This window comes from Lycium ferocissimum, chromosome 1 (genome assembly GCF_029784015.1).
Source record: "Lycium ferocissimum isolate CSIRO_LF1 chromosome 1, AGI_CSIRO_Lferr_CH_V1, whole genome shotgun sequence".
NCBI lineage: Eukaryota > Viridiplantae > Streptophyta > Magnoliopsida > Solanales > Solanaceae > Lycium > Lycium ferocissimum.
This window is the reverse complement of record NC_081342.1, coordinates 31,457,769-31,471,953: the sequence shown is the minus strand read 5'-3', so window position 1 is coordinate 31,471,953 and position 14,185 is coordinate 31,457,769. Positions and strand designations below refer to the sequence as shown.

The 14,185-nt window shown below is 38.6% G+C and overlaps 1 protein-coding gene across 4 annotated transcripts; it reads right to left on the bottom strand.

Moving 5' to 3' along the window:
• Positions 1-9,978: 9,978 nt before the first annotated feature.
• Positions 9,979-13,901, bottom strand: LOC132053946 (protein FAR-RED ELONGATED HYPOCOTYL 3-like). Of its 4 annotated transcripts, XM_059446037.1 has the most exons (4): positions 10,705-13,836; positions 10,543-10,629; positions 10,372-10,451; positions 9,979-10,277 (listed from the first exon to the last, which is right to left on the bottom strand). In XM_059446037.1, exons 1-3 carry the CDS (start codon positions 11,227-11,229, stop codon positions 10,410-10,412), a joined length of 654 nt encoding a protein of 217 aa, XP_059302020.1. In that variant the 5' UTR covers positions 11,230-13,836; the 3' UTR covers positions 9,979-10,277; positions 10,372-10,409. The 4 variants fall into 4 exon arrangements, 1 of the variants encoding a protein (XP_059302020.1); XR_009414214.1 differs by having other exon boundaries at positions 10,372-10,629; positions 13,414-13,901; XR_009414212.1 differs by having other exon boundaries at positions 10,372-12,046; positions 13,414-13,875.
• Between the last annotated feature and the right edge of the window lie 284 nt (positions 13,902-14,185).

Here is a 14,185-nt window from a genome sequence, read left to right as displayed (position 1 = left end):
TTTTAACATCTGCATATGAGTTTTGGATCGGGTCGATTCTTTTTAATTGAGTTTATATCTATTAGATTAAAAATAATAAAGAATATAAAAATATGAGAAAATTACACCGTATGTTACTTGGGGTAACAATGCTACCAAAATTGACCCATTTTTTTTTTTAATTCTTACAAAAAATGATCTCAACTTCTCTCTCTCTCTCTCTCTCTCTCTCTCTCTCTATGCCTTCTTATATGCTTGTATATGTTGGTATAAGTGTATGTATATGTCTGTATATGTTTGTATATTTTGGGCTATCTTTTATAATGTAAGTTTTGGGCTATTTTTTTGCAATGTAAGTGACCAACTTGTATATTTCTAAAATTTTCCCTAAAAATATTACCCATCGGAAGTTGAATTTTTCAGTAGGTGTGACTTATGTGTTAAAAAATATAGTTAAGTGACTTTGGTGAAAAAAGTGATAGTTATGTGATTTTGTGTTAGAAAACATAGTTAAGTGACTTTAGTGAAAAAAGCGATAGTTATGTGACTTTTGTGTTAGAAAATATAATTAAATGACTTTGGTGAAAAAAATTGATAGCTACGAGACCATTCATGAAATTTAACCCTGTGAAAAAGACAGGGAGTTAATCAAGTGAGCTAGTCTTAGACCTCATTAAGCTCAAGATTGAGTTTCATCTGAAGCATTTTTTTTTTTCCTTTTTTCAATTAAATTTACATTTAAACATTTTTTTTTTCTATTGTGGCACTCCCTAATTAGTTGTATCTAATTTTTCTCTCCTGTTAGTAATTTATTCTCTTAAGATATGGGATTTAATTTAAACCTGAAAAAAGAATGAGGATATATTCTCAAGTATAGGGTCAACACTACTGTGATAGTAATGGAGCCAGCTCATCTCCAGTACTAATCCCCTCCAGTGGGTTCAGTGCACAGTTAATATTGAGACATCTGTTCCCCTTTTAATCTAATGGGCAGCGTTTAATTAACTAAAGAAGCATCTCAAACTGTGGTTAAGCCCCTGATTTATCCTTTCCCTTGTTGGCAGCATCAATTTAGCCTAAAATGTTTAAACCAAATATCTCAAACTGTGGTTAAGCTCCTATCTGGATACGTACAACCAAATATCTTAAATTTAATAGCAAACGTTGTTTTCATATTCATACTTAAATGTTTAAACCAAAAATAGAGATTAAACTCGTTTTCTGTAACGACCCAATTCGGGGTCGCGCGGGCACCTACCTTTCCCACCTCGGTAGACGAACCCTCTCATTGAATACACATCAATTAAATAAGGATGATTCATTTAAACCAATAGATATTTAGAAATAACAGTGGAATATCATAATATTTATGTAATAAACTCAAGTGTTCATATGATTAGAATAAATACATGATTACAGACTCAATTTATCTTCCCATGACCTGGTCTAGACTGGTACAAGAGCGACTAATGATTTCAGATTACCACTACATTCTAAAACTCAACCTCCGTCCTGGAATGAAATGGGAGGAGGCCTTCGCATAGGCACCGCGTATTTCCACATATGCTTCGATCAATCACTCGAAACAATCTACACCCCAAAAGAGCGTGTTAAGTGCAATATCGCATACAAACCACACGTACTGAGTAAGTATCATAGGCTGACAATGGTTATGTTACGCCTCGGAATTTCGGGTTGTTGTGCGGTAAGCAGACTACAAGTTAAGGTAGTTATGGCGTCCCTACTAGTAAGAAGGGATACTTAATAATTCTAATTAAGATTCCAAAGACATTTGGGAAAAAAAGAGAAGAAAGCTTGATGGAGGAAGTTAAGGTAGAGAATATTGAACATAGTGTACCAGCAGGTATTCCTGGTAATTTACGGGGTTAGAAGTTGAACGGATTGAACCGATGCAGGCTGAGCAGATTCAAGGAAGTCTGCAGACACCAGACATTATCGACGGACCGTCGATCATGTCGACGGACCGTCAATATGCACCGTCGTTATGTTCTGAGAATTTTGATCTGCAGGAACAGATCGACTGGATACGTCGACGGACCGTCAACACGTCGACGGGCCGTCGATCTCCGCCGTCATCAGACCCCGCAACTTCGGTCCGTGCTGTGTCGATGGATCGTCGACATGTCGACATGATCGTCGACCCGCTTATCTGGAACTTTCTAGTTCCAGCTATAAATAGATGACCCTTGTCTAAAATTTTCAGATTTCATTTTCTCTTTAAGTCTTGAAAGCCCTAGAACATTCCTCACATCATCAAGGAGTAAACACCAAGAAATTGTGGACTCAAGTGCAAGGATACTCTCTAGGGTTTGTGGAAACCAAGAATCTCTTTGATGTTGAAGTGGGGTTTTCTCCAAGTGAAGTAATTCCATTCAAAGTCCATTCCTACATTATCAAAGGTAAGCTTTATGTTCAATTCATGTTATTAAGAGTATTGAGAGGTTAAAAGACTTGGATTATGAAAGGGAGGAGAATATGGAGTACAACTATGAAAATAGTGATACTCTTGATTAGTGACTTAACTTGAATAATAGTTCTTGATATGTTATTAGTACAGACTTGTGGTGAATGGTACGAATGATATTAAAGGAGTATTTTATGAGGGTGAGTATGATGTTGTAATATAGGTGCGGTTATGGATGATCTTGAAGGTGGATTTAAGAAGTAAACAATGTTTAACTTAAGGAACCTATTGATTATGTTATCATGAGTGTTCTTATGGATGTTTGAGGGTTATCTTATTTCATGGAAAAAATTGTCGAAACAAAGGAAGTGTCACCGAATTTCCATATTCTTTTAATTGCTTTAGCTTAAGCTTAAGTATGTTCCGGTTGTCTAATCTTAGTACGAATTCTCTTGAAGGTAGAATCGCGAGCTTGAAAGGCAAACAATTAGATGATAAAGTTGAGGAGACGTAAAGGTATGTGAGGCTTACGAATTCTCTTGAAGGTAGAATCGCGAGCTTGAAAGGCAAACAATTAGACGATAAAGTTGAGGAGACGTAAAGGTATGTGAGGCTATTCCCCTTCTTTCAAAGGCATGACTCTTACATTGTGAATTCTTCCCCCTATATTCCCATGACCTTCTTACATCTCTAAAGATGAAAGTTAAAGATTCTTAAGAGCTTCTTATGAGACATGCTCTATGATAGTGACGATGATAATGATGCCTTCATGAGCTTAAGAATCCTGTGTTTATGATTCATTGATGTATAATCCTTGTGGTTGCCTCACCTCATGATACTAGTTCTTTCAAGGCGAGGCATAGCGATGATGATGTTCCATAATGTAATCGGAGGTTCCCGACCTTATGTATGTATATATGATATTCTTGAAAGGTATGTATATGTGATATGCTTGAAAGGTAAAAGTGAGCATGCATGATTCCGCCCCAAGGCAGCGACGGCGATTATCTTTTCTTCTTGCTTCATGTTTCTTACGATGTTATTGTGTATGCCTTACATACTCAGTACATTGTTCGTACTGACGTACTTTTCTTTATGGATGTTGTGTTCATGCCCACGGTGAGACGCGGAGACGGAAGCCGGACGCGGGGAGCTTACTCGGCGGGTTTACGGGTGAGCACCCGCTACTCACGGAGGTGCGGTTTGATATATTGTTTTGTATTCATATTCGGGTATGACGGGGGTCTGTCCGTCCTTGTATCTCGATGCTCTAGTAGAGGCTCGTAGATACGGATGCGTGGGTAGTAGTCATCTCATGGATACATCAGTGTATATTTTTGTATATCATTTTGCAGCCGTGAGGGCTTATATATATGTATGTGTGTTGCCTCCGAGATTATGTATGTTCAGGTTGGGTATGATGATTAGCATAATGAGTGGTTCTCGGTAGTCAGCGCCGGGTACCCATCATGGCCCCCAAGTCGGGTCGTGATAAAATTGGTATCAGAGCAGTTCCGTCCTAGGGTGTGTCTACGAGCTGTGTCCCGAGCGAAGCGCTTGTTTATGGGTGTGAAAGCGTGCCGCGTATAAACGGGGAGGGAGTGAGGCATTTAGGAAAAATGGCCCCCGTCCTTGTTCTTGTGGAGATCGTGCCATAGAGCCATGTTATAAGATTTCCTCCTCCTTAATTGTGCGTTATGATTTTCGCGATGCCGGTAAAAAGAAAAGCGATAGCCGCCTAGAAGGGCAAGACCGCGGCAGGAAGGCGGGTTGAATAGGAGCTATCGATACATGTAGAGGAAGGTGAGTCCCATAATGAGGCTCCATCTCACACCTCTGGCACCCCATCTGTTTTAAAGGAGCATGAACGGGCCTCAGCTCCAGCTCCAGTACCTCGCGTTCACTCCGCGATTCTTCGAGTCGGCGGATAAGCGGGGCGTTGCATTTCTTGACACGGCTAGTGGCGCGCCCGAGGCTCGGCCAGGCAAAGTGTGGGTCCGGGTGATAGAGCCACTAGTACCAGAGCCCGTGATTTTATGAGTTTGAATCCGCCAGAATTCTTCGGGTCAAAGCCGGATGAGGACCTGCAAGGTTTTATAGATGAGGTATTGAGGACGCTGAGGATTATTCATGCTTTCGATACGGAGTCCGTGGAGTTGGCATCTTATAGGCTCCGTGATGTGGCGATTCTATGGTATAATAATTGGATAGCTTCAAGAAAGGAAAATGCACCTCTCCCGGTTTGGCAGGAATTTGTAAATGCTTTCCTTCGTCACTATTTGCCGCCTGAGGTTCGAAAGGCCCGAGCTGACATGTTTCTGAATCTGAAACAAGGGAATACGAGTGCTCGAGAGTATAGTCTCCATTTCAATTCATTAGCCCGGTATGCTCCCACTATGGTAGCCGATATGGGAGATAGTACACGGTTGTGGTGGCTTAGGGCCACATTTGTTCAAAGATTGCCTGACAGCTTCATTGCAAGAGTGGATGGATATTTCCCGTATTCAAGCCCATACCCAGAACTTAGAAGAGCAACAACATCCGTAAAGGGGTGAGCGTGATATTGATAGAGGGCAGAGTAAGAGGGCCAGATCTGCTAGTAGTGAGTATAGAGGGGGAGGGGGGTCAGCAACAGTACTCCAGGTATTTGGCCCAGTCCGCGACTAGTGTACCTACTCGGTTCGCGGGTAAGAGATTTGATCACCCAATTTATTCTGGTCCTGGTCAGAGTTCGAGGGTCTCAGGTTCTCAGTTTTGAGGTGATCCTAGCCAGAGGAGACCACCGGTTCCACGATGTAGTCAGTGTGGAAAGTTACATTCGGGCCCGTGTCGCTAAGGTTCAGATGCTTGTTATGTTTGTAGACAGACTGGGCACGTGATGCATGATTGTCCCTCGAGATACGGTAGAGGTAAGGTTCAGCCCACAGGATCAGTAGCCGGTTCTTCTTCATCTGTGCTCCCTGTAGGGCAGACTCCCCAGAATCCAGCAGGCCGCGGTAGGGGCGAGAGAGGAAAACGTCCGGTTCGAGGTGGCACCCGGCCCGTGTTTATGCTCTAGGCTGGACGTCAGGATCTTGAGTCCTCCCCGGATGTGGTTACAGGTATACTATCTATATTCTCTCATAACGTTTATGCATTGATTGATCCGGGTTTTATGTTGTCCTATATTACTCCTTATATTGCTAGCCGCATTAGGGTGAAACCCGAGCCAATTAAACCTTTTGAGGTATCTACTCCGACTGTTGATCCCGTAATAGCTAGACAAGTATACAAGAATTGTGTGGTGGTGGTATGTAATCGTCAGACTATTGCTGATTTAATTGAGCTGGAAATACTAGATTTTGATGTGATTATGGGCATGGATTGATTGGCTTCGTGTTATGCTAATGTGGATTGTAGAATGAAAATAGTTCGATTCTAATTCCCGGGAGAACCGGTGCTTGAATGGAAAGGTAATACAGCGTCCCCGAGAGGTAAGTTTATTTCCTACATCAAGGCGAGGAAGATGATAGCCAAAGGCTATATTTATCATCTAGTCTGAGTTCATGACATTGAAGCAAGGCCGTTGACTTTTCAATCCATCCCGGTAGTAAACGAGTTTTCGGATGTATTTCTAGATGAACTTCCAGGACTCTCCCCGGAACGGGAAGTTAATTTTACTATTGATGTGTCGACGGATATCGAACCCATATCTATTCGTCCTTACAGAATGGCTCCTGCAGAATTGAAAGAGCTGAAGGCGCAATTGAAAGATTTGCTCGAGAAAGGATTCATTAGGCCAGTTCATCACCGTGGGGAGCACCTGTCCTATTTGTGAGAAAGAAAGATGGTTCCCTATGGATGTGCATTGACTATAGGTAGCTAAACAAGGTGATGATAAAGAACAGATATCCGCTTCCAAGGATCGATGATTTATTTGACCAATTGCAGGGTGCCAAATGGTTTTGCAAAATTGATCTAAGATCGGGGTATCACCAAGTGAGAGTTAGAGAAGAAGATATTCCCAAGAAAGCTTTCAGAACGAGATACGACCACTATGAATTTCCGGTGATGTCATTTGGGTTGACTAATGCTCCGGCGGTGTTTATGAATCTGATGAATAATGTATTCAGGCCCTTTCTAGACCTATTCGTGATCGTGTTCATCGATGATATCTTGGTATATTCTCGGTCAGAAACGGAGCATGCAGACCACTTGCGTATCGTCCTTGAATTCTTCGGACTCGAGAATTGTATGCAAAATTCTCAAAATGCGAGTTTTGGTTAAATTCTGTGACTTTTAAAGGGCCATATTATCTCGAGTACCGACGGGCATTCGACGGATGTTCAAAAGATTGAGGCTGTAAAGACTTGGCCGAGGCCTACAACACTTACAGAGGTTCGCAGCTTTCTAGGATTGGCAGGCTATTATAAAAGGTTTGTGGAAGGGTTCTCTTCTATTTCAGCACCATTAACGAAGCTAACACAGAAATCAATAAAATTCCAGTGGACTGATTCTTGTGAACGTACTTTCCAGGAGTTAAAGGATAAACTAACTTCAGCCCCAGTCCTGGCACTCCCAGAAGGACCAGACGGTTATGTTGTGTATTGTGATACCTCTAGTGTTGTGTTAGGTTGTGTGTTGATGCAGCACGGTAAAGTCATTGCCTATGCTTTAAGGCAGTTGCGGAAACATGAGAAGAATTATCCAACTCATGACCTCGAATTGGCGACGATTATTGATGCTTTGAAGATATGGAGACATTATTTGTATGGCGTCCACGTTGATATTTATACAGATCATAAGAGCCTCCAGTACATTTTCAAGCAAAAGAAGTTGAATCTTCGGCAGAGGCGATGGTTGGAGTATTGAAAGACTATGATGTAAGTATACTATACCATTCGGGAAAAGCAAATGTGGTGGCCGATGCTCTTAGCCGCAAATCCATGGGCAGTTTGTGTGGCCTTCAACCAGAGAAGAAAGAATTAGTCCGTGAGCTCCATCAATTAGCCAGCCTAGGAGTTCGTTTAATTGACTCAGGCAATGCAGGGGTTACTCTTCGTAACCCAACTATTTCGTCCTTAGACAGGGAGGTGAGAGAGCGCCAATATGAAGATCCCCAGTTGAGTCACTATAGAGATACATTTTCTGAGAAAGAGAAATCGCCATTTGAAGTTTTTGCAGATGGAGTTCTCAAGTATCGAGGCAGGCTATGTGTGCCAGATGTGGCAGGGCTACGTCATCAGAATCTGGAAGAAGCTCATTATTTCCGGTATTCTATTCACCCAGGGGCGACAAAGATGTACCATGATCTTAAGTCAATATATTGGTAGAATGGAATAAAAAAAGATATAGCAGAATTTGTAGCTCAATGTCCAAATTGCCAACAAGTGAAAATTGAGCATCAAAAGCCAGGAGGGTTGTTACAAGCCATGGAAATTTCAGCCTGAAAATGGGAAGTGATCAACATGGATTTCATTATAGGGTTGCCTCGTTCCCGATGCAAGTATGGCCAAAATTTGGGTCTAAGAACCCTAACTTTAATTCATGAAATTCAACTCTAGCATGGAAACTTGTTGGTAAACAAGCCTAGATATATCATTATCTAGCATAAATAGCAATATTAACATCATTTATTCACAATCTCGGAAGCCAATTTGTTTTTAGAACTCTTTCATGAAAACCCCATAAACCCTCCTTTGATTCTAGTTATTACAAGGTTGAAATCATGTTTAGAAGATCATAATGGATAGCTATAAGTTTAGAACACTTACCCTAGGAAGAAAATGGCTCTCTAGACCTTCAAGTCGCCTCTAAGAGTGCTTGCAACGGGTTTAGAAGTTATGGGAAATGTTTAAGGGTTTTACCAAATATAAATGTATTCTGGTGCAGCGATACTGCTGCAGCGGCTATTGCGCCTCCGCAGCGGTACCACACCAGCGGTGCCCAGACCGCTACGGTGGTCTAGCCAAAAAATGCACTTCACCACTCCAGCGGTACCATCACCACCCCAGCGGTGCCGCTGCAGCGGACACTAGCAGCTCAGACACCAAAAACTAGTTTTTTGGTTTCGCCAATTCCATCCCGATACTCACCTATCACACGAAACCCAATTTGCACAAACAAAACATGCAGATATACATAAAAACGCACTATGAACTCACCTGCGATCTCGGACTTCCTAAATAGGGTCTCGTTGACCAATTCAACTCTCGGTTAAAGGTTCTCATTTAAGGTCAAGATTTTGTCACAAGTCAAAATAAACACTAACGAGGCTCGGAAACGGTCAATAAGGGAAAAATCACGCTAACGACCAAACGGGTCATTACATTTTCATAATTTAACAACTTGAATTTTTCATGTACCATATTCATACTTCCAGTAACTCTTACTATATAGAGATTAGTCTTTATTCAAAGGAAATTATATAAAGATTGATCTTCAATATGAGTAGAATATTATATTGCATTCAAGCTTCAATGTGTAACGTTGAACTACGATGAATTTGAGCTACTCTTAATTTCTTTTTATGATACTTTTGTTTGTTATGATTTAAGAATAATAAGAGAGGTCTCGTTTTGTAGCAAATCGGTTGGATATTTGCGCATAACGATTCGGTTTATTGGTTCTTAAATGTACTAAACCGCTAACCGAACAAATAAGATATCGGATCGTTATGGATTTAGCGGTTAAAGATCGGTTTATTGGGTATATCAACTTGAAAGATAGAAGTATATATATGCTACTCCAAGTGACAAAATGATCTGCAACAATTTTTCTTCTTCTTCGCATGAAACTGGCTTTATGGATCAAATCAATTTTCTAATATTAAAAAAGACTCAATATCAAAGCATGTACTGCCTTTGTTATTCTATTCATCTTAATGTTGAAGCACATTTGTAATGTCATCCGAAGCCATATTACTTACTAAGACAAAATCACCCAAAGCCATTTTAAGCGGAACTCTGGAGTATAAGTAAAGGCTAAAAATGTCTGATGATCCAATAATTGGTTAAAAGGTCACATTAACTAGTAGTAGCTAGTTCAAGTGTGCTTCTAGCTTCTGTGAGTTAAATTTCACATCTTGCATCACAATATAGATTTATTTTCCTAACTCAACAGATATATTACAAAATTTATTTCCAATAGGTGATAACAGGAACTGCATCAATATGTGAAACAGCATATAAAAAGACATACTACATTCAATAATTCATTAATACATAATCTATAGCACAAAAAAGAAACAACATGATCTCATAATTACTGAATCAATGTTCCTGGTTCGTTCTTTTGATACACAGAATAAGTTGAAACTATCTAAATGTATAGCAAGCTCCAACCCCTTTCCCCCATAGAGCAAAAGACATACTAAAGCAATAGTAGTGGTAGAACTTATCTCACAGAAAAAATTAGTAGTAGCGGTAGTAGTTATCTCACAGAAAAATTCAATCATCCAATCACCTTATACTTTAAAGCATCTGCTACTTGTTAGAAACGGCAATGACAATCCAAAAACGTTGTGCAGGAGACCACTGAAGTTGATTAAAACAATAAAACAGAACAAAACAGAGGCATAAAGCTTCTGCTAGCCAAACACAACAATTTAAAAACATAAACAAGAGAAGCTTCAGCCAAATAGTAAAGGGTACTATGATTAATCACTGTCTGTTGGACAAAAGCATTTCTGGCTACTGCATCCATGGCTACTATATAAAGCATGTTCAATTAAAAAAAAATGTGTTTATTAACTTTCTACATATGATCAATTGCTAAACAAAAGAATTTTCAATGTACAAGCTAATTTTCCCCTATAAAATAAGTTGCAGCCTTGATGTAAAAAAAGAAACAACTCCATTAACAGAGGATGCCAAATCGCATTCTGGAACAAAACCTATGGAGCAAAATCAAGTTATTGTGTTAGAAAATAACAATAATAATGAAGCACACATGAAATTTGAGATCAAGACTATGGTTGCAGAAATGACCATCACCATGAAACCTCCATTTTTCGAAGTTGTCATAATCAGTGTCGAGAATACTTATTTAAATCATGAAATGAAACATCCTGCAATTAGTTAAAAAGAGGCATATATCGAGATGAGTAGCATTACTTATTAGAAATGAAAATCATCATAAACTTTGTTCACTAATGTAACTCTTAAGAGCTGAGTCAAACTTCCATGAGATGATCCTTGAGACAATTGTGAAGGGCACCATGGACGGAAGCTTCTTTCTACTGCTCCCTTTTATTTAAAGGACAATTATAAGTTCTTATGTTATACTAATAAACAAGAAATAATTTAGATGAGGTGAGATACCATAGTCATTGATGCATCTGGTACAGGTGGATATGGGACTTGAAGAGATGAAAAGTTATCAAACTGCTGGTCAGTTTGGCTAAGAGGAAATTTTGGCAATGAAGTCTTATTTTTTCTCTGGGCCTTTTCCATAAAACTCTTTGGCCGAGTATTAGAGCGGCATGTTGGTTCCTTCCTTTTTAACCCAGTCACCTTCGTGACATTTGTATTATCAACAAATACTGTCTCACTCGGTTCATTTTGGATATTATTGCTTGGAATCAATTCTTCATGCGATTCATTTCTCTTCTTTACATCATTTAACTTTGCAATTATCTTGTTCGTACACTTTGCAGCCAATTCATACCCTTCTTTGGATTCAGAAGCTTCACTTGAAATTTGGACAAAAGTTTGACACAAATATCTATACCTCACAATAATTTTAACTTTTGGATTAGAGTTTGTTCCTACTAGATTGGCATCCATCTCATGTATGTTTGTAGCATCTTTTGTCCATATCTTTAGTATATAATGTGCAGGAATCATATCCTTTACATTCAGTAAATCAAGGATCTTTAAAGCATGTCTGCATAGTATTTAAAGCATGTCTGCATAGTATACCCACAAACTCAAACATTTTGCAGCTACATGAAACTTGAGTTACTGATCGCTTGACAGTTATTGCATGCTCCTTAACACTTCCATAAGTGCCAATACTGTATGTACACAAATCTCCTTCATCGTGAAACTCCTTCACGGAAACAAGTAATGACCTTTCCCATTCATTTTGAAACATGTCAAATATAGTTGGGGTGTATACATCCCTAGCATGAATCAATAAAGGAAGTTTAACCTTTAAAATAGGAATTCTTCGAGTCATATCAAAATTTGACTTATTCTCATTGGTGTGCTTATCATCAACTGATCTTTGAAAATACTTAAAAAATTGAACGATATCCAAATCAGATTTCAAATATCCCCTTAAAGATCCATTAAAGATCTCACTTAATTGTGTGCTTCTATATCTGCTGAAAATGTATTTCTTCCATATGTCATCAACCATTTCTCCCTTATATCAAATGTAGTTTTCAACCAACTATTATCCCCAAGATCATACTTCTCAAGCATATCCTGCCATGCACTTAAGAAATCGTCCTCATACTCATAATCATAAAGCAATCTGCTAAAATCTTTCAGAAATGATGAATTAGCTCTAAAGATATGGTTAAGATGTTTAAAAGCTTTTTTTTTTTTTTCCAACTGCCACACATATAGACGATGATATGATATGTATTTGGCATTACTAATAAGACAGCAGCAGCTATTGCGGGATCTTGATCTGTCATGAATGTTTATGGTTTATCTGCAGACATAATGCTAAAGAATGCATCAAAAAGCCATTCAAACGATTCAGTTTATTCTTCGTACAAGAGAACTGCACCAAATATAACCATTTCCCTGTGATTATTCAAACCAACAAACATTGCCAAGGGTCGATACTCTTTATTTGTCATATATGTTGTATAAACAGTCACAACATCTCCATATATCTTAAAATCTCTTATCATCTTTGCATCAGCCCAGAATACATTAGTTATCAAATTATCATCATCTAAGTGTAAAGAAAATCGAAAAGCGGGATCTTCTAGTGTTCTTTTCTCAAAATAATTCACCAAGCTACGAGCCACTCCATGTTTCAAATTTTCATGTCTTTTGTCCCTAAGATAATTCTTGTGATCTCTCTTTGTGTAACCTAGAAAAGATTGTCCTCCAGCTTGATGAGCAGCATAGTCACATGAAGCTTTAGGACATATTCCTGAATCATCTAATAAGTCAAGTTCATATGCTTGAGCAACTTTTATCTTTCTTTGAGATGGTAACAGATGAGCTAAAGAGGAATCAACAAAAGGATGGTTGTGTTTCTCTTCAAATGAAGTGATGCAAAACATTCCACTCAATTGACGATTAATAGTAATATGAGCTAAGCACCCCGTCCTAGTTTCGTTTCTGTGCTTTTGAACAGTCGAATCTCGTTTGTCCGTACTTCTATAAACTTCTTTATAACATGTAAATTTTGTTGAAGTCACATACACATGGACTCTATTTTTATTAGCATATTCTTTTCTAACACTAAAGCCAACTGAGCTGCATATTCATTATAACAGTCATATGCGTGCTCATTCGAGTCAAATTCCTTCCCAAGTTTTATTAGCACATTACATCCACCTTGAGACTCAGTTGATGCGATATCCATAAATTTACATTACAAAAAGTATAAATAAGACAAATAATCTTTAGTCTTAAATTTTAGAAAAATGATTTAAGTTTTTCATCAGAAATGAATTGCAACACCTAACAAAGCTCTGTTACTAGCTATCATATCCATAAATCTACCAACAATGGAGTTCACTAATCAAAATACTCCTAACAAAGGCTCTGTTACTATCACATCCTAAAGTTAGTGAACTTCATTATTTTCATAAGGTTAATATGAAAACTTTACGTGGAACAAGCTGTGACCTTCATTCGATTTGCTATTTGTGCTTTAAGTATCTCAACTTCTCACTGTTTCAAATATCCATTTTTTACTTAAAATTCTCCATCAATCTAATTGAGACATTTTATCAAACACATTCTAGACATTTATTCGTTTTGGCTACCACGAGAATCACATGAAACAAACGTATTTGGTCTCGAAGTAGAAAAAATAGTGCAACAGCGGAGAAAAACCTGTTTTGGTATTGTCACTTAATCTCTGGAAAAACTTTTGCTCATCAACTGATCTTCCGTTTTCTTGCGATCGCTGGTTGTTGTTGTACCATCTAGAGATTTAATCTTTCGTTCTTGCTGTTTTTTGCTCTGTTTTTCCATGATTTTCGTGGTAAGAAAATATTTTTCCAACAAGAAAGATTTTCTAGCAATTTTTTCGGATGCTTCTATTTTGTTTAGAAAGATTTTAGGCTAAATTGATGCTGGCAGCAAGGGAAAGGATAAATCAGGGGCTTAACCACGGTTTGAGGGGCTGCTTTAGTTAATTAAATGTTGACCATTAGATTAAAAGGTGGACAGATGTCTCAATATTAACCATGCACTGGACCCACTAGAGGGGATTAGTACTAGAGATGAGCCGCATCCGATAGTAATTAGTACAATGTAAATGTTAATAGAGATCTCAATGTAGATAAAGTTAAGACTCTTATCCTCAATCACCATATACATATGTAGAGACAGTGACTCCGCGAATTAAGCGTGACCAAGCTCTGGACCCACTAGAGGGGATTAGTACTAGAGATGAGCCACATCCGATAGTAATTAGTACAATGTAAATGTTAATAGAGATCTCAATGTAGATAAAGTTAAGACTCTTATCCTCAATCACCATATCCATATGTAGAGACAGTGACTCCGCGAATTAAGCGTGACCAAGCTCTCCTACAAAGAGGATCCTTTGGATTTCGTTTCTTCCTTTGTTTTTTTCTTTCCATGTTTGTTTCCATCCATA

Bases quoted from the DNA above. Each gene is read 5' to 3' on its own strand.
- LOC132053946 (XM_059446037.1), bottom strand. From the start codon at position 11,229: ATGATTCCTGCACATTATATACTAAAGATATGGACAAAAGATGCTACA. The intron at 10,630-10,704 runs GTATCTCACCTC...TTTAAATAAAAG, and splicing joins CAGATGCATCAATGACTATG to GGAGCAGTAGAAAGAAGCTT. The intron at 10,452-10,542 runs GTTACATTAGTG...AACTAATTGCAG, and splicing joins GTTTGACTCAGCTCTTAAGA to GATGTTTCATTTCATGATTT.